Source organism: Triplophysa dalaica, chromosome 13 (genome assembly GCF_015846415.1).
Source record: "Triplophysa dalaica isolate WHDGS20190420 chromosome 13, ASM1584641v1, whole genome shotgun sequence".
Taxonomy (NCBI): domain Eukaryota; kingdom Metazoa; phylum Chordata; class Actinopteri; order Cypriniformes; family Nemacheilidae; genus Triplophysa; species Triplophysa dalaica.
Genome location: NC_079554.1, coordinates 15,625,137 through 15,646,573, shown reverse-complemented (window position 1 = coordinate 15,646,573; position 21,437 = coordinate 15,625,137). Strand labels below are relative to the sequence as shown.

General features: G+C 39.2%; 1 protein-coding gene across 1 annotated transcript in view; it reads left to right on the top strand.

Annotated features, from left to right (window-relative positions):
* Positions 1–21,437, top strand: part of nbas (NBAS subunit of NRZ tethering complex) — a 134,606-nt gene that overhangs the window by 101,433 nt on the left and 11,736 nt on the right. The window contains 3 exon segments of the mRNA XM_056764246.1: positions 18,161–18,300; positions 19,742–19,886; positions 20,097–20,225. Of these exon segments, the coding sequence (XP_056620224.1) occupies positions 18,161–18,300; positions 19,742–19,886; positions 20,097–20,225 (414 nt within the window).

Genomic DNA, 21,437 nt, shown 5'->3' with positions numbered 1-21,437 from the left:
TTATCTTATAAAGCAATAGACAGATCTTACAGGTGCAATGTGGAGATTTTAGCGATATCTAGTGGTGAGGTTGCAAATTGCAACTAGCAGCTCACTCCACCCCTCCCTTTCGAAGCACTACGGCGGCTGTCACAAGATAAAGATGGGGTCGCGTTTTTGATTCATTGGCGAAGTTGATAACGTATTTACAAAAATGTGCTCTGTAGACCAGTTTGTCTGTTTAGGGCTACAGTAGAAACATCGTGGCAAATTCCATGCAAGGGGACCCACGGTTTATGTAAATAGAAATAGCTCATTCTGATCCTTCTTATTTGTGAATTAATAATTCATGCAACTGAATATGTGATTATGAACTGGTTGGTTATTGCATTTTTAATTTGTCTGTTGCTTTTTCTATGTTCAATTACCGTATTAATGGCTTCCAATCTACTGTCATTCTGATATAACAGCAGCTGTCATTGGTCAAGGATGTTCGTGGTTCAGGCGTTTTCTGTGGCAATGATTTTATTTCATGATTGAATGTTTCATCTGTGTTTAATAAGGTGCTATCGAATGACCTGTCTGACGAATTATTGACTCAATTCAGCTCATTAATGTTAGTGTTAAGAATTATCCAAATCATTTATTTGAACTCATCCAAAAGATGGTCATAAGAAATATAATTTAATTTATCTTTTGAACGTATCAAAAGCCTCTTAAAGTGCATTACAAGCTATGCATTTGGTGAGTATGTGTGTGCTTGTTATGACCTTGTAACCTTTGTTATTACATTTTAATAAACACCGTTCCATTCTCTGCCAGAATTGGAGGTTGCTTCCACGTTGTTCAAGGGCAACAAATCTACTGTTTTGATTGGTTAGCTTACATTTAAATTTTTCAGCTCAGATTGTTGTATCTTCTGGCATTGCATTGAATTTCATTGAGAACCTTTTCCCGATGGCATCGGGGCATGGATTTCTGCGACTCAATTTTGGCCATCTATCGTAGCCTAACTCTGACAAAATGTCACGCTTCCTTTGAGCGTTGACTCTTTGTTTGGCAAAGGACAGCGGCTTTGTCGGTCTGAATTGAGAATCTTCATTTGGCAGCTGTTTGTGTCCCAGTGTCCCTTGTTTACTTGTACCCTGAAGTAGTTATTGATGTAATGACTCAAAATGAATATGAGGACTAAGTGGTGGATGCATGTGTGTGTGTGCGCGCGTGTGAGGGCATGAAGGTATTACCGTTGCCATGGTCTCTTGACTTGATAATCTGGGCTCGTTTGTCATGATATGAAGCTGTCAGTGTTTAGATTAAACAGTAGGGTGTGTGTTTGTGTGCGTGTTAAACCGCAGACAAGCTTAATGACTTGGGGTTAATGTGGTCATTAAAACAAGGTCTCCATTCCCCTTGGAGTGGATGCTTTAATATGCCCGTGCTTAGCAGTGCTGTTTTAATGTCTTCATTCGGGTGTTTGTGTGTGTGTATACTTGACTGCTTGTTGATTACAAAGGAAAGGCTAAATACTCCTCACGGCTGGCATTGGTGCCCCTGTTGGAATTGTTCCTGGTTGTTAACATTTGGACCAGTGTTTGATGGTACCAGTTTGTGTCTTCTTTCTGCAAACTGTACTTAAAGAAGCTCTAAAGCTAGACACAGAATAATGACTCCTGCACACACACACACTTGAGGGTCTTCAAAATGTCACCGTGATGTAACATCAGATCCACTGGCATTATGTCAGGATTGGACTGTCACAAGCGCTTTCACGTGTATCACGGTATCTGTCTTTAGCCCCGCCTCCCTGACAGAGGTTCGGGCCATGCTAACATCATCAGCCCCTGTCACACACTTCAAGTGTCTGTTAGTTTCACTTGCGGTACTCTCCCGCATTACTGACTTACTGAGCTCCATCCTTCTCTAAGTGTCAGTACAAAATGACAAACCTTCAGAATTCTAAAAAATTTGAATCGAGCCGGAGACTTGTTTCTAGTGCTCTTTTTCTGGATGACATTGTGTTGGAATGTAGACAGACACAGTTTTGTGGCTGTAAATTGTATTTTTATCATATGAAAGGCTGCATAATAGTAAAGTGCAATTTGGATATAAGTATAAGGGTCCAAGGGATAAATGGACTCTGCACTATGTACAATGTGATTTGTTCCTGCTCAGTCATAGCTGTAATCCCGCTGTCCTGGTGACTTATGACTTTTTCGTGCTATTATAGACCGTGTCATTTGTGATTTCTTATTGCAGCTCCTATTCACTGAGCGGACATCTAGCTTCCCAGACAGTCTATTCAGCATTATATAATCAACATGTGAACATAAAAGGGCTGAGGGCACCATTTGGGACTGAGAATGGTTGTTCTAGAAAAGAAGAAATTCATTGTTCAATATGAAAGTTATTTCTGACCTATTATTACCTTTGCACGTATAGCCTCAAATTTTAGAGCTCTGATAAGTAGCCTTAAAGGGATAATGCACATAAAATTCAAATAAACTTTTTTAGATTATCAGTGAATAGTGGATATAGCACTATAATAATTTTACAGTAAAATTATAGTAGTTTTTGGTGAACTTATAGACCTAAAATGATGAAGTGTTCATTTATATAACATAATTTTGTTCCAGGACTAGTAAATGATTTTGAAACGGGTCAGAGTTCAGGTTTCTAGAGGCTTGACATCTGGTGGTCAGTTTTATTAGTTAGTCAGCTGTGACGTAGTGTTCTCAGCCATCGAGTACGCACACAATGCGTGTTATATATGGAAGCGGTTTTACCTTTAAAGACCTGTGACAGATTTATGCCGGAGCTGCGAATATACAGCGGGCTTCATGTGGGACACATCAACAGCCATGATCCATCTTAGACCTCCATCCCTGCCCTAGAGTTCCCTTAACAAAGGGTCATGTATTTGGCTGCATGAAAGCCAAAATCTTCAATGAGAGAAATTTTCTCCATCAACATTAATTGAAAGATTACACTTGTTTACTTAAAGGAGCCATTCTATTGCTGTTTTTGAGACTCTGATTATGTTTTTTTGGGTGTTTATCAATGGATGTTAATCTTTCTAATTTCAAAATTGATTTATATTTCACATATTTCAAGTCTATTGTTCACCGCTGTCCCTCTTCTAGCAAAACGACTGGATTTATTCCAGTCTATATAGTGTGCCTCCTTCCGAAACGCTCTGATTGGTAAAGCTGTCGTGATCGGTTCCCCATGTGTGTGAAGATGTCTCACCCATACCCTATCAGAGAGCTTATCTCCGACACCCCCCCCCCCCCCATGCACAAACTTTTAGCAATAAACGGTAACAATGGCGTCAACTTCACTTTATCAGTTAAGTGTAACGGAGGTCTGCTAGTGCATGTGCAAACGTCAGTCTTTGTTGAGGTCGCACATTTTTCCAACTATGGTGAGGGGAATGACAGCGGAGCGAATTATTTTATTTTGGACCCAAGTTGGATAATAAAACATGCAGATTGACCAGAAGACATTTGCAGGCAGGACTTCAAAGTACGTTTCATAGAAGTGTTTTAGAGGTATGCACGAGCACACACAATATCAGTGTATTACACAGAACAGCTTTCTCAGCCAATGTTAAAGTCATGGAAGCTGTTATTTGACTGTTGGTTATCTTAGAATGTGTTTAGCTGAATTCTTATTACCAGCTGTAGGACTGTGATAAAAGTGAAAGTAGTTAAGTGCGTAGCTCAGTCAAATGTTTACAATCTCCGATAACCAAAACACTTCTCCAACGGCTCTTCCTCTTCTCTAAGGAAGGCCTCGGCCCTTTTTTTGGCGTATTCCTTTGGGCGGAGGTTATGAAAAGCACTCGGAATAGTGACATCATGTACCCAGGAAATAGAGGGATGTTGTCCAATTCCAGCCTTTCTCTGTAGTCCTTGAAAAGCGAATTCACAAGACAATATCTCGCTTGCCACTGAACTTTGAGCTTTGTCATTTTGCAGGCATTGTTTATGCTCTAAGAGCAACATTACACACTTACTAATGGTTGAAAAAGGGGATCGCGGGGAAAGGGATCTTAAAAATGAAATGATGATAGTCAGTGGTTTGGAGCTAAACTCCACATGGCTGTGGGCCTTAAAGGGACAAGGATCCCCAAAATGAAAATTCTGTCATTCTTTACTCATCCTCGAGTTGTTGCAAATCTGTATAAATTTCTTGTTCTGATGAACACAGGGAAAGATGTTAAGTAGAATGTTAGGCTACCATTGGAAAGATTTCTTCATAAATGTCTTTGTTCTGTTGATCACATAAGAAGATATTTTGAAGAACGTAAGAAAACCAAACAGTTCTGGGGCACTTTTGACTACCATTGTTATTTTTCCTACCATGGTAGTCAATGGTGGCCAAGAACTGTTTGGTTTCAAGCATTCATCCAAACATCTTTCTCTGTGTTCATTGGAACAACCACATTTGATAAGATTCGAATTTGAGGATGAATAAATGAAGACTTTTTTTATTTTTGGGTGACCTGTCTCTTTAAGATTTAAGATTGACACTCTTCATCTACAATTTCATTCAGTTTTACCTTCTTTAATTAACGTAGACCTCCTTTTTCCATTCATGCTGTAGCTAAGAGTCTGTATCCGTCTCTGCAGTTTTCTTAATATCGGTCTTTTCGGCACATGATCGGAATACCAACATTCAGTGCTGGCCATGGCTTGGATTTGAAGCAGTCTTATATTCAGAGTGCAGGATAATCTCTGGCTTTTGGCCCTGCATCAATCACAGAGCTGACTTAATATTTAATTACGCTCCAGGTATATCTGTCTGTGTTCTTCATTGCTCTCTCTTTCTATCTCTTCTTCTGAGGAGAAGCTGAGTCTGGCTTAGTAAGGCTCTGCCTGAACTTCTAATCACATACAATCATTCAAACAGCAGCGAGGTCTCACGGCTTTAAGGAGTTAAGTGAAGTGTTTCATCTAAGGCGTCAAGGTTTGGCTGGATCGCGTGGCCCCTGCTGGTAGATGGTAGTTGTAACTACAATACATAATCTGGCAGTAAAAACATCTTTACTGTCCATTCGAAAATCGCCACGTATTCTAGGGAAGTCACGTATACTTTTCGCAAGCAGGTATAGAATCACACATGCTTCATTATGTTAATGTATATATTTTTCCATTAACAGATTTTTTGCTTTAGAGTGTGAAATTGACTTTGCTGTATTTTGCTGACTGCTGACTTTAATGCCGTCACTTTCTTGCTCCATTGCAATTAGTCACATAGCATTTACGGTTCTGGATAGGCCAACCAGCAATGAATGAATTCTTATGTCGAACAAGAGTTAACAGGTTTGGGCACCAGAGGGCACTTGACCTCTGGATGTGTCGGAGCCTCGGTTCATGCCCAGGTGATGTAGGTGTGTTGCCCGGATCACTAGTGGCACGACCTATAGCATTGATGCGCGTGACCATTCAGGACGGATGAAAAAGTGGAGTTTCTTTCTTCTGCAGAGCACAAAGAAGATATTTTGAAGTATTTTGTTAGCTGGCATCCATTCACTTGGATTGGTTTTGTGTCCATACAATAGAAGTTAATGGGGGTCTGTTCGGTTACCGTCTTTCTTCAAAATATCTTCTTTTGTGTTTTTATGTAGAACATATGTAAAAGAAGTTGTGCTTACTCTGTATAGATCTCGTCTCTCACTCTCTCTCTTATATACATTAGTGTCATGGAATTGTGATTGTATAATTTTCTGGTTAAGTGGTGCATAGCAAATAAGGGTCAAGAGGCTGATCTGTCTCAGAAAGAAATAAAAAGAAATGGAAAGAGATTGCGGGTGTTCTCGGTGTCAAAATCAAGCCGTTGGCTTTTAATTTGCCTTTTTTTCCCTAGCATTGACTCTCTGTCTTAAAGTCTTGCAGCATTTCTGCTGATGACTAAACACGGTTGACAGTTTAAAGCATTGATCCGTTCAGACCATTGGGAAATGATTGTAGTGTGTGAGCGTTTGTGTGCGTGCGTGTTGATTTGAAAGCTCTGTATCATATCTGTATGGCATATTATGTTCCTGGTTTGTGATCAAGGTGCTTTTCAACCTTTCCGACGCACTGCCACGCTCTCTATGACCTTTGCCGCCTCAAGGGTTAGCGCAATGAGTTTGCCGTCAATATGTTCCGGCAGCGCGTGAATGACTGTTTGACTGCTCTTAATAACATTTCAGGATGGTTCTTAACAACATCGCAGAATAGTTTCTCACTCCACTGAGCCGTGCAGTGCATTAGTCCCAAATTGGACATGAGCTGAAACCTACAGAAATTGAAGCGAGTACTCAACACATGTTTTCGGTATCCTCAGTTAAATCGCACAAATGGCCCTACTCTGTTGTTGCGCTTTGAAAGGAAAATATGAAGGTTAAATGGATGTTTAAGCGGTGATACGTTCCTCACCAACCCTGAAGAGCATTTGAATTATTGTAGATTTTGCATAATTGCCATAATATACTTCATTGAGCTGAAATGCGGGCGTTCTTGAGAGATGCAGAGCAAGAATTGGATAGTAGTGGCATTTTCCATTACCTTTCACAAAGCACCTTGAGTCGAATCGTGACTCATTTCAAGTTCTTTAAATGTTTTGTTAACACTAGGAGCTGTCAATCGATCACAATTTTACTGAATTAAAGATATGCGGGTCACACATTTAAATAGTGGCGGAGAAAGATTTAGGAAAAACATGACAAAGGACTGCCACATTCAATAGATATTATGAAGAGACTTTAAAGGGATAGTTGAATGAAAATTCTGTCATCATTTACTCATCGTTTTCCGTATCACACAAAAGAAGATATTTTGTGAAATGTTGGTAACCAAACAACAGCAATACCTATTGACTTGCATTGGTTTTGTGCCCAAATAATAGAAGTGAATGGGTACCGCCGTAGTTTGGTTACCAGCTTCCCTCGAAATATCTTCTTTTGTGTTTTGAAAGAAAGTCATACAGGTTTGAAATGACAAAAGGATGAGTAAATGATGACAGAATGGTCATTTTTGGGTGAACTATCCCTTTAAAGGTCACTATGTTGCTTTACTTTAAATAAAGTCTACCAGTGGACTTTTGTCCACAGTAATATATTTTGTCATCGAAACGGGCAATGCCAGTTTGAGTGTCCGGATTCCATTTCCATCTCTTTTCCCCGGGGCGGTTTGCTGCTCAGAAACTGATAATCTCCCGAGATTTTCTCACACGGTGAAGTTAACTCAGAATGGTGCGAAAAACAAAAATCATTGGCAGATCTGTGGCAACTGAAAATAGCCACCCGTTTCAACAGTGTGATCCATAGGTCGATCTTTGAAGTAGATGAGATTTACATTTGCGTTTGGCAGACTCCAAAGAACTCATCACGCATCATAGAACATTTCATGATTATGTGCATTCCACAGAAATCGAACTCATGACCTTTGCATTGCTCTAGCAGTTGAGCTACGGGAAAGAGATAATACACCACAGCGGATTCCACTGTGTTCAGCTGTGATATACAGATGGTAGGGTCAGAATTTGGCATAAACAGCATGAATCCATGGATCCATCCCGCTTTGTGTTAATGATGATGGTGATGGTAGTGTAATGATGTGGGGAATATTTGTGATCGTTTAATACAAAGTGAGCATCATTTAATGTCTCAGCCTACCTGAGTGTTGCTGCAGATCCATGTGCTGTTTATGGGCAAAACTAGTGCCAGTCTAAGAAAAGCACGATTGGAATGCGATAGAACAGCATGAATGTGCAGCTGACAAATCTGCCACGTCTGCATGATGCTGTTACGTCAACATGGAACAATGCTTCAAAACAAAAGCAGATTTTTGGACCAATTGTGACCCTTGATCACAAAACCAGTCTTAAGTAGCACAAGAATATTTTTGGTAAACGACAAAAATACATTGTATGGATCAAAATTACAGATTTTTCTTTTATGCCAAAAACCATTAGGATATAAAGTAAAGATCATGTTCCATGAAGATATTTGGTAAATATCCTGCCTTAAATACATAAAAACTTCTTGTTTTTGTGAGTGAATGGCCTGCCACAGTGCCCGTGATAAACAAATTCAAAGGCCATTTTCTCAAAGCTTTCCTGTAGCTCAGTGGTAAGAGTATTGCGTTAACAACGCAAGGTTGTGGGTTCGATCCCAGGGGATTGCAAATACCTATGTAAAATGTATAGGATAAAGCAATGTTAAGTAGTTTTTTTGCACCCTCAGATTCCAGATTGTTAAATGGTTATATTCTGACAACTCATACATCAATAGAAAGCTTATTTATTCATCTTTCAGATTATGTAAAAATCTAAATTTCAAAAAATTGACCCATAAGACTGGTTTTGTTGTCCAGGGTCACAATTCGTTTTTATGGTGGGCGGGACACTCGGTCAGATGAAGACAGTGGGCGGGGGCTCTTACCCAGAAAGGCACCTAATAAAGTGGCCAGTGAGGGAACATATTTATTTTCTCTGTTGCATTAAAACACTGAGGTTGTGATGATCCCCCTACTGTGTTCATTGGCAATTTAATTACTGTCAGCATGCAGAGCAGAACACCCGCAAATGTATTTTCACACGAACTCTCAACCTTGTAGTGAACTCACTACCTCTGTCTCTCTTCTTTGAATATTCATGAGCTCCTCCCTTATGCATGTGTAATTAATTTAATTGGTGGAAGAGATGGAAATCTCAGCACAAATGGCTTTTATTATTCAAATATTGAAATATGAAATGACATTTTGCATGTTTTTTAGGTGGCGGCATGTCATACATACTCTGGAGTGTAGTCATTTTTGCATAATGTGGTAAAAGTAGAGTTTTAAAATTCATAGTTGGAAAAATGTGTAGTTTCAAAGTGTACATACAAATATACACATTAATATATCACACAGGTGACATGGACCTCGAGATATGATTGATAAGTCTTGTCCATAGATGTGGCATACTGAACAGTAACATTTAAACTTTAGGGTCAGTTTAGTATTTCTTTTTATATTTCTTCCACATTTTAATAATAGTAGGCTCATCAAAAATGGAATGAGATGTAGCTATGAAATTAACGCTGACAAAAAAAACGTATACTTAAAACTTAAAATAAATATGTATTTTTTTATATTAAAGGTATTTATATCTTTGCAAAATTATATTTTTGTTTCCAAAATAATCAAGCTTTTAAGTAAGCAAACCCATGCACCCACATTGATGAAAAACATTTTAGTGAATTGACCCTAAACTTTTTAAAACTGTTTAGGGTTTAAAACAGCCGCAAAAAAAATAAATCATTCCAAATGTTTCTTTATTCAGATAGATCTTTTATATAATAAGGTTATCACATTAAAAAAGCATTTTAAAACTTTTCAAATATTACTGTTGTATAGCTTAAAAGTGAATAGGAAGTTGTCTGAAAAAATACACAGCATCTTTTCTGTTATTTTGACCTGTTTCTTTTCATTTTCTGCAAATAGAAAAAATATAATTTATTCAAATTTGGTAGAAATTGTGTTAGTATTTTACAGAATTAAAACATTTTTTTTTTTTCGAAAAACACATAGATATAATGTTGAAATCGTACCTTATTTTTTTTCACAGTTTTTGAATATAAATACTTTATAGTACTATGCAAATGCACATTAGATTCTGAACCAATAACAATTCTAAAATGCCTATTTATAGCTTTTGCTTCAGTGTGTCGATAGGACATATTACTTTGAAATATTTATTTTTTTACTGACACACTAAAGAAAATTAGACAGTTAAAGAATTTATTTGTAAGTATTTATTAAATGCGTATTTATTTTGTGTGGTTTAAAAGTTTCAATGCCAAATAGTTTCAATGCTAAAACTGTTATTTTTTAGGAAATGTCAAGTGCCTCAACCTATCACATACCCAGATCAGCCAGACAGATAGCAGATGCTGTTCTCGCCACTCTTTAAAGTTTCAGAATCAAAGCCAAATCTGAGCCACAGACATCAAATCCCTCTGGATTTTACATGCGGTCACACACCTCTGCACCAACACACACTCCCGCATTCACTAACACAAGCATGCAATGCCATGCAAGAGCACCCATCCCGATCTGCTGAAGAGGTACTGAGATTATGCCCTGATGTATCATTCTTGGGAAACTCAAGGGCCCTTCATCCACGAGCTGCAGTCTTTGTGGGGAAACAAAGGGATTTGTGTGTGCAGGTCTACTGGTCTTACCTATGTTACAGAGGTTGACCTGTTCTTATGCAGTTTTCTTAAATTGGCTCTCACTCTTTTGTTTCTCTGTGTTCTCCTCCCCATGGTCTCCTCTGCTGTCTTTTTAAACAGAACGACCTCTATCGCTTCATAGACCGGACACAGGGGAAGCTGGGGAAGTTAGGCAGTAGGTCAATGAATATTAATAAGACATTTTTACACTCCTTTCAAAGGCCAGGCACGACACTTCACTTTCCCCGTCCTCCTTCTCTCTTCCAACTATCGCGTACCTTTTCCACACGGTTTTTCATTCTCTCTTGCGATATCACCCCATCCAATATGATGAAAGAAAAGAATGAGTTCCCCTCACCTCACACTGACCTTATATACCTCTTGAGCCGACAGTACTGAGAGGTTTGCCTAATAGCAGTGTTTTAAAATTCCACTTTTCTGTCAAAGATGTGCACATGCTCAGAGGAAGATGCAACTTTTAATTGAAATAATACCCAAATTCCGATATTGCTTGGCACGGTTATTAAATAGCAAAAGATTAAAAAAGTATTAAAAATTAAACAGTGCAAAATTAATCATAGTAAATGCTGTTTCACATTATTCAGCAGTGCTCTGCGTGCGGGTCACTTATAATGTGAATTGTGAACACAAAGCATGACCGGTTCCCCCATTTTAACATTTGCATAATTTAAATAAAGGTGTAGAAAATGTTACCATATTTGAAAGGAGAACCTTAAAGGTCTGACTTCGGTTTTCTGCCCTTCTAAAAGCTTGAGGGTTTAATGCATGACAGTGTAAAATACAGAAATGGATTACTACTGTACTGTAAAATAAAAACACAGAGACAGATTAAATTTAAACCTTGAATGCACTTTAAGTTGCTTTGAATAAAAGCGTCTACCTAATGCATAAATGTACTGTTAATGTAAAAAAGGCTAGCATGCAAATTCATGCTGGTGTAAGAATTGTTCAGCAGGTTATTTATTGACCTGTTGGATGAACAACTTTAGGAATAAGAGCTGTTGTGACCCATGATGAACCCACAGTCATCACATGGTGCTGCCTTTCTCTGAAATTCACACCTAACTGTTTCCATCCTCTTCCTGACTGTCTCACCCAAGTCCATGACCCATCAGAGGAGACTAGATCTACAGACTCCCTCCATTTGATAAATAGACAACAAGATGTTAATTATTAATTAATCTCCTTTAAGGTCTCGTCTCCTCCCTGCACTGAGTTCAGGACGGTCTTCATTTATTCATTATGCATAAGTAATTTATTATTCATTTTGGTCCGTTCTGTCTGGACAAACTCTTCATCTTCCTCAGATTGTTTATACATACCAATGTAATGAAATGTTTATTTGAGCCTTTCTTTCTGTTTTTTCTTACCCGACCGCACTCACCGCAGATCAGTTTCAGAGGGCTGTAATTGGCTTTGGCAAGGTTGGATCTGTAAAACTTTAGAATTCATTTTGATCTACGTAATCTCATCAAGATCTACATGTCAGTGCAAGTGCATGTCATCGCTGTCGGCTAGAAGGCTCATCTCTCCATATTTTTTAATAAATCATTACTCACTGTCACTTATGTTTGTCTGTAGCTTTAGCTAAAATTTAACTAATGAAAAGTATTTAAAAGACCTGAGGAACACAGTGTGTTTAACTATTTAAAACAAAAATGCAGAGTTTTTTTTCCATTTTCTGAAAAGTAGTAATATACATTTTTTGCCCGTCAAATTTACTATTATTCAAGAAATGGAAAAAACACTGTGCTTTTACATTATTTAATAGTATGTTGTCAAAGTTGACAAGTACTTTTTATTGGTTATAAATTTGCAAAACCCAGTGACACACATAAAAGGTGACTAACAATAATGACAGTATCTCTCATAAGTGAGTACACCTCTCACATTTGAGTAAATATTTTATTATATCTTTTCATATGACAACACTGAAGAAATGACACATTGCAACAATGTACAGTAGTGAGTGTACAGCTTGTATAACAATGTAAATTTGCTTTCCCCTTAAAATAACTTTACACACAGCCATTAACGTCTAAACCGCTGGCAACAAAATTGAGCCCTAAGTGAAAAAGTCCAAATTGGGCCCAAAGTGTCAATATTTTGTGTGGCCACCATTATTTTCCAGCACTGCCTTAACCCTCTTGGGCATGGAGTTTACCAGAGCTTCACAGGTTGCCACTTAAGTCCTCTTCCATGACGACATCACAGAGCTGGTGGATGTTAAAGACCTTGCGCTTCTCCACCTTCCGTTTGAGGATGCCCCACAGATGCTCAATAGGGTTAAGATCTTCACCTTTACCTCCAGCTTCTTTATCAAGGCGGTGGTCGTCTTGAGATGTGTTTGGGTTCGTTATCATATTGGAATAATGCCCCGGCCCAGTCTCCGAAGGGAGTGGATCATGCTCTGCTTCAGTATGTCACAGTACATGTTGGGATTCATGGTTCCCTCAATGAACTGTAGCTCCGCAATGCCGGCAGCACGCATGCAGCCCCAGACCATGACACTCCCACCACCATGCTTGACTGTAGGCAAGATACACTTGTCTTTGTACTCCTCACCCGGTTGTTAAACTTCCAGTGTCCAGTATGAGAGAGTAACACCAAATTTAACACACCGGCTCCCCATTCACACCTAAAAACTTGTAACACTAACGAATCACATGACACCGGGGAGGGAAAATGGCTAGTTGGGCCCAATTTGGCCATTTCACTTGCCAGCGGTTTAGACGTTAATGGCTGTTTGTCGAGCTATTTTGAGGGGACAGCAAATTTACACTGTTAAACAAGCTGTACAATCTAAATCGTAGCATAATTTCTTCAGTGTTGTCACACAAAAAGATATAATAAAACACTTACAAACATGTGAGGGTGTACTCAAATCTGTGAGATATTGCATAGCAAAAAATTTAAATCACAAAATATGAAGTTACAAGGTTTCAGACGGACAGCAGCAATTTACATTTAGTAATTTAGAAGACGCTTTTATCCAAAGCGTATTACAATCCAAAATAACATGCACTGTAGTCGAAGAACAAGTGTTTCTCATTGTATCCACTGGAATGCTGTATTGACCGATCAGCACCCACATTTAGAAATATCCAGCATAAGCTAAAGGTGTGCTCACACAAAAATGACTTGACAACAAATATCAGCAACAGGATGATAATTCTTATCCTAGGGCCTCTGATGATGAAATATCCCTTCCACAACACGGCCTGCCACGCAGCTTTGAAGTTTGTTTTCTTTGCAAAGAGTCCACGGGTCAATCTTTGATGTGTAAATTCTGCACTGGTGATGCATCTTTTTGTTATGCAGATTCGCAGGTCAGAGTTTACCAAGCAACTTTAGTTCGCTGTGAAGCTGCTTGATTCTCGCATGCGTGTGAATGGAAATAAATGGAGCGTGAAGTCTAGCGATAGCACAGTAACTTGGTAGTCGTGTGCAAGGTTCTTAATTTCTCTCTCGGTAGCAGAACAGCCTCATCTGGGCCCATCTCCTTCAGCTGCAGCATCTCTGATAGAGAGATCCACTCCGCTGCTTCTACGCTCTTACTTTTAGAAGAAGAGAGGCAGTGTTTATGCCCGGGGAGTTATTTTCTTTTTCGCCCACCTTTTTCCATCTCTTTTCTCTCTTGCCTCGATGAATGGCTGTCTCTTGCTTCTCAGATCAATTTGCCCGTCAGCAGCATGGGATATTAAGACGTTTTGTGTGTGCGTGTCCACTTTTCTGTGCTTATGCATCGATTTGTAAAGCTATTCATGCATCTGAATGAACATTTCCTCTACAGTAGCTATACCATGTACTGTATAAATGTAAATACAATCAATGTTTTATCTCGATGTGCTTGTTTGTCTTGTTTTTTTGGCAACGTGCCTGTAACACAGTGTTTTCTGAACTGGTAATATGGTTTATTGACTAACTGTTGTAAATGTCCCGTGTGAGCTAGGTTGGATGGGTTTCATTTCTGTCATTTTTTTTATTTAGAAAGACGTGGGTGAGATGACTTGTTGAATCAGGGATGTTGTTTAAACCTGAGTCTATCCAAATGGAACTGAAGCCGTGAGAGACGCTGATTCAATTATGGCCGTTTTGATCGTTTGTGCCGTATTCCCTTACTGCTGTCCTATATAGACAGTTTCATTATATTGTATTGTATTGTATATATAGTATATTGTAAGTGCAACCAGAATGCCTGTATTGTGATCAAAGGATCTATCTGATCCTTGACAACCATGCTGAAAAAACAATAGAACCCTGCTTACAACATAAAATAGAACATTTAAGGTATTTATAGGTTATAATAGGAATTGTATTGGTTTAATGGAAACTATAATGGTGTGGTATATCAAGAATTCAATTGGTAGGATGTAGCAAATGGGAAGCAGCAGAACACCATTTAATCCTTTTGAAATAATGCTCAAAACACACAACAAGAAATTGCAATGGTTTTAATGGAAGCAAAAACCTAATGATTCATAATAGTATTTTAATGGAAACCATTAGAATTTCTGAGCTGGTTTCTATTGTTTTATTTTTCAGCGGGGAAAACTACTTCCTCGAACTTGACAAATTCGATGCATTGTAGCCATTAAACTCCAAGTGTGCCATAAAATAAAGCTACCCGCTTTTGGACTGTCCAGTTAAAGGTGTGTAAATCAGCGTTCCTGATGTTTACAAGATACAGAGAGCCACAACTGTCAATGCCTGTCTTCAACCCTGCCGCTTTCCGTTGTTAGATAGATGAAGCTGCACCCACTGAAGGACCCATTTTATTTCCTTAAAGATGTTTCTCACAGGTAGCCTTTTCCTATTTTGTGCTATTTAACTAAAAGCCCTTCACAGCTGGAGTGGCATGTTTGTCTGTTTGGGTAAGCAACCATTAGCTGTCACAGGAGATGAAGCCCAGCTGAGTTAAAAGAAAGCAACTTCCTCCAGTGCTGCAGATTTGTGTATATGAGACTTTTCACACTGATGGACACAATGCCAAACTAAACTAACCCTTAAAGGAGCAATTTTTGTGCGTCTCGATGCGACTGATGGGGTGGTGGTAGATTTCCTGCAGGTGGGGAAGCGTCAGAGTGGGCGGATGCCTTGAACTGCGCTGTGGTCGCATTTGATGCCAACGTCGTAAACTCGTTCAATTTGTCTAAGGTTCCCCTCTACGCATACGCACACAGATTGTCTTTTGGTGGCGTGGGCTGACGCTCTGAAGCAGAGAGAATTGTTGCACCAGTCGAGTCTCTCTTTTTCTCCCTTGGGGTCTCTTTTACAGGCTGATGGGATATTGGAGGGCGGAGGATGTGTCATATTATTTTATTCTCATCCTTTTCCTCCTGCCCTCGCGTTGATGTGCGTAGACGGAGTTCACTCGATTTTTGTCCTTTTCTAACCTGCCTGTCTCACTCGTATGTCTCTTAGAAGCGTGTGTGGGTGATTACGGCACGTATCTGTCTGGCTGTGCTTTTAACACGCACACTTAGTCACCAATGTGGCGTTGCTTCTAGTTTAGGCAAATCTTCTGTTAGGTGCACATTTAATAGAGTCCCTAGGGGACTTCCGTGGTGAAAAAGGCCACCAAAACCCTTCAACCTCCCATTTTACTTTGTCACTGATTAGCATAAAGTTTGTCAACCCCAAAAATGCGGAGATATTTGTCAAGGACTTTGTTGAGATCTTGGCAGGCGATTCGCCAGTTAAAGCACCAGCGTTTTCTCGGCTATAACCCCTGCCGTCTTCGCTGTGGACTGAAAAATCATGCCGTCGGTATTTCACTTACAAAAAAGCATTTTGGCTCAAAAAATGTGTGTTTGTTTTGATAGCCACCCAAAACACTCCAATAGGCAACAGTATAGTCTCAGAGGGTTTTGAACTGACGCGCCAAGTTCCGCTTGCCAACTCAATTTTTAACTAATTGTGAGGGAGACTGATAGGTCTAGGGATTTCTGGCTGCGTTTTGGTGTTGTCTCAGTGTTATTGTCGTATCATAATAAATGTAGGTCAAACATGATGGCTGTAATGGCTGTAATAGGACGGTTATTAATCGTCTGAATGTGCAAGGTGGTGGTTGAATGGAATGCGTCTTAAAAACACCCGGGCAAAGGTCTCAGCCTAATTGATTCTCACATGGGTGAATAACAATGAGAGCGGAGATGAGGAGAATGAACAGGGAGAGGGAAGTGTCGGAATTCAAGATGCTCTTGGCAAAATGATGAAATTCTTGCAATCTGTTCATTCGTTCGATGTGTATGTGAATTTATGAAGTCATTTTCGCTCGGGTTCAGATTGGTGTCCTGTCAGAGTAACCTGTAGTTCAAATTAGCTATGGATGTGACGAAATAATTTGACATTTTAACACTTTTTTTGATACACATGTGTTTATTTACAGTAGGTAGCAACCACAATATTTACAGTTTCAATTTAGTTGCAAAAAAAGTTCAGATGCTCCTTTGACAATAAATTCAGTTTGTCCTACTGTGGTTGTCAATGGTGATTTATAACTGCAGATTGCTTGCATTCTTCCAAATATCTTTCTTTGTGTTCAACTGAACACAAATGTATATAGGTTTGGAACAACTCGAGGGTGAGTAATACATAACAGAATTTTCATTTTTTAAGTGAACTATCCCTTTAAAGGCAAAAAAATCCGTGACTAAAAAAAGACCCTAATGACTTTTTATCTTCTGCAAATCACGGATACAGATATATTGAAGAATGTTGGTAATCATACAAAATTGGCCCTCATTGACTTCCATTGTGATGTCAATGGAAGACGTTTCTCTAATATAGTCATAGGTTTGGATGGAATAACATTATAAACAAATTGACTTATTACTTGTTTTGTGTTTTATTTGTGCAAGTGTTTTGCACACTGTTTTTTAAAGTAAATTTTACTTTAAAAACTGTGTCCACAAACTGGTTGAAATTGGCAACCTTGCCGCTAGCTTTCACTGACGGAACTTTTAAGTTAATCAAGTAAGAAAAACTCAGTGTAATATAAAAACGGTGTGCAAAACTAGCGCAAGTTAACACAAAAAAATTGGTGGAACCTGTAGTTGTTTTCTACTGTGTAAATTATAAAATGTTTCCCCTCATGTCCAAATTGAAATGCATGAATGCCAAAATGTTTCTGTGTGGGTTGGGTTTGGATGTAGAAATAGCGGACAAAATAATATAAACTCAATATTAAAAGAACCATTGGTAGTCTTTAAAAGTGTGTGTGTGTGCATGTGCATGTTGCGTGTGTGTTTAATGACGGACAATAAAGTGCCACCAAAATGGCAGACCAATTGCCATTTCCTGTAACTCATATTAAACTTTGAGTGTTTTCCTCTTTCTCATTTTTAGGTGGTTTCCCCATCCAAGTTTTCAGCTATTTTCTGTCATTTCTTGGAGCAAACTGGCGCTGTGGCATAGAATGGCTCTTTGGCTTTTTTGTGTGTTTCTCCCCTCTGAAATCAGACATTTTCTCGCCTTTTAAATTGCGCTCCAGTTGCACTGAAGGGAAATTAATTACTTTCTCTCTCCGCCTCCCTTTTTTGGTGGAGAACAAGAATAAGGCTCACCACAGGGGAGACTTCTTTCTCCATACGTCTCCATAGAAGTCATTCCATTTGGTGTGTGCGGGCAGTCTGGCTATTTCAAGTCCTTTCCCCTCCGTCTCCCTTTCTTTGTCTTTTCACGTTTAGCCCTTCTGCTGTACAAGAGTTCTCCTGCCAACTCCTCCATCTGTAAACCCGTCTTTGCGTCTAGTACTGTCGCCTCGCGCAGGTTCAATCCCGGATTATGATTGGTTAATATGCTAAATATGCATATTTTCTCTTCACGCATTTCAATCTTGTAATGTGTACTCAGTGTTTGAGTTTAAGAACTTAAGCTATGTTTTATTGTGGAATCTGGCATTTCTTCCATGTCGTAGAGATAAAACTCTCTTTCTGTCTGTCTGTCTTTAAGTGTGAGATGAAAGACGTCGAGAACGAAGAGAGACGAAACTCTTTGTTTCTGGAACTGTTGGAGTGTAGCAGTAAATGGGAGGAGTTTCAACACATCATGCTCCTCCTACAGGCGTGGCCACCGATGACTGAGAAGTGCAGGTGAGATTGTGTTCTTCACCCTAAAAAACTCCATTCCTAAATATACAATTTCACTTGTGTTCGATTATGTAGCGGATGATGCCGGTCATTGCAAAATAAAACCAAAACAAACATGCATAATTGATATGTCTGTAGATGAACACAAAATCCAATCATTTATTTTATAAATCTCTTGGTTTTCCTTTTCTCTCCTCTTTTTTTATTCAGCACGGTTGTTTTCCAATATATAGCCTATATAAATATATAAACCAAACCGTTTTCTCATCAGATGCCTTGAATTGAAGTGGTATTAGACCATTAAGTGCGATCGGAGGTTTGATGAGGTAAATTGTTGTGTATTATACAGCTGAATGAGTTTTTCAGGCTGAAGTTCAGGCTGCTGGAATACACGATGATGATTGGAGAGCTGTTTCAAATCCAGATGAGTACACAGAAACAGAATATAAGCTGGCTGATTATGCATTGTGCCACGCTTTGGAATAGCTCGAAGCTTTTTTGTTTTCATGAAGAGTTTAAATTAACATTCACTCTGAAAAAGACAGAAGGTTTGCGTATGCTAATGTCTCTTAGCCGTAAAACAAAAGGTTTGAGAAGGAGTTAAAAGTACAGAGATGGTCATACATATATTTATATGATGTTCACATGTGGCCATTTGCGCTGGTTGTGATCCCACAATGTACTTGGGGGGGGGGGGGTATCGGCACTTAAGATTCACTAGGCACGTTTGCTAGCTCCTGAACAGCTGTCATGTCGGTCTTCATTCTGTCTTCCGTTGGTAAAGGCAGAAAAGGCAGTCTGGATGGAAATCAGTTTGAATCGGCACACTGCAGAGCTCTGGGTGCAGTTCACGCTTTGTGACACACTGTGATCTGCCTAAAATATATGGAAGATCTCATTGTTAGAAGTCTAATTTTAACCTTTAAACTGAAGGTCGCAATTGATTTCTATATAAAAAAGCGAAGTAATGTCCTTTTTTTGTCAAAGTTATTACAGCCGCTCTATAGATTACAATAGTAGCATTTTATTTTTCAGGCTTACCAAGTGTCAAGTGTGTTGTGTCTATGATAAGCGTGGAAAGCTTTTTGTATAAAAAGAGCCCAACATTAGTTACAAAAAGTGTGTGTGCAATTACATTTGGTTACGAGTCTGTGTTTGTTATCTCTGTCAGCAGTGGCGTTTTGTTAGAAAGCTCTTCTCATCTCCCATAAGAAGTGAAGAGATAAGCATATGCGCTCTTTTATAGCTGTACGCATGTAATATACCATGATAATTGTGATTGGATTTCTTTTTCATTATACAGAAGCGGTTCCATTAAAAGTTTCACGCCGCAAACGCAAAGTTTCCAGATTTTGGTTTCATCTTAGTTTATCATTAGCACCGACTTTGTGTGTGTTCTTCAATACGCGCACGCTCAAACGCCCTTTTGTCTTTTCTTACACAGGCTTGAGACGGAACAGAACCCCTGGGTGCGTCTCACATCAGCCCTGCTTACACACTCCTCAAGCTTCTCCGAAATCAACGTTGGGAATGAGATTCTTACTATTTGCCGCTCGCTCTACCCAACCAAACACAAACTCATTCCACAGGTAAGAGCCTGAGCGTGTGCCATTATCACCGAACTATAAGGGCGGAAACAGAAATGTGCAAAGATGCTTGAAATGTCACTGCTTATGTAATATGTCTTTGCGCTTTTCCTGTAACGTGTTATTGCGCCCTATAGGTGCGTACTGTATGAGTGCTGTGTTGATTGTAGTGTGACATCCGTAATTAACTTATTTTTTCTCTGTCTCTTGTAGTGCATTGGGCACATTTCCTCCCTGCTGCTGAACGTCGGGTTGAAGCTACCCGCTCTGAAGATGATGACCGAGAACGGTGATGAGCATCTGCACAAACTGACCCTGGACCAGATCAAAGACATCGCAGATGTAAGATCCCTCTGACCTGGTTTCTACCTCTGATCCCAGTTCAGTGAAAACCAGGGAAGAATACTCATTGGGCTTGAATATGAGGATGGTCTAGTATTGATAGTTGTGCGTTTCAAAAACAAATTTGACTTGGTCATTTTATGTACGCTTTCCTGTAGCTCAGTGGTTAGTGCATGGCATGCAGCGCCAAGATGGGTCCGATCCAAGGGACTGCACACACTCAGAAACAGATGTATAGTATAATGCAATTGTAAGTCGCGTTGGATAAAGTGGTCTGCCAAATGCATACATTTTATTCAGTGGCACTGAAGCAATTTGAGCATGTATGAAAGTCCCAGTGAACCGGAAGTTGAGATCGTTTTTACTTCCATATTCTGACACATTTACGAGTGAAAAGGAATTTTCAAAGGAGTCAATAAGTGGGCATGGCTTGCGTTTTTCACTGAAAATTGATTGGATGTATAAAAACAGCTGTTGCATTTTGAAATGAAATGCAGCAGAGGGGAGGAGTTAACGGATGTTCCGCCCAAGCCGTCTAATTTACGTCATTTGAGATAGATGGTCATTTCAGGACAGAAGTGCATTTTTCAGATTTTCAAGGGACATTCATTTTAAAAAGAAAATGACCCACATTGATATACAATATTTCATGTAAAAATAAGAATTGATATTTTAATTTCACTAGGACTTCATCCGCGACCCAAATCTGTTGGTCAACGGTACAAGGGTACTTTATTGTCAGCTACCCACCGCTGTCAGAAGTAATGTGGATTCAATTAAACTAAACTGACTGTTGACACCAGAAGTGACTGGGAATCAGATAGGAGCTATCAGAGCAAGCGTGCCACTGACTGTAACCTCTATCTCACACTGACTGCAGGTCAGATAAAAGCCAAGCCATCACTTAATTTATCCTCTTAGGACTGCTAGAGGGCCAGATGGATGTTGTGGGAATGTCTGCGCATTAAAAGCGAACAGGTAGATTCTTTCCACAGCCTTTCGGAAACATGATATGATTCATTTCCATTTCAGATGTGCTTTTACTGGAAAACGACTAACGTACATTAATTGGTGAGGTAATTCCCTGTGTGCAACAAGGAGTTAATGCTTTGCTCAAGGGCACAGCGGTTTCAGACTTTTCTTTTTATCTCACCAGGTCATGGGTAGACTCGAAACGAATCAGCAATTTTTCGCTTAATTTCATATTTTGCG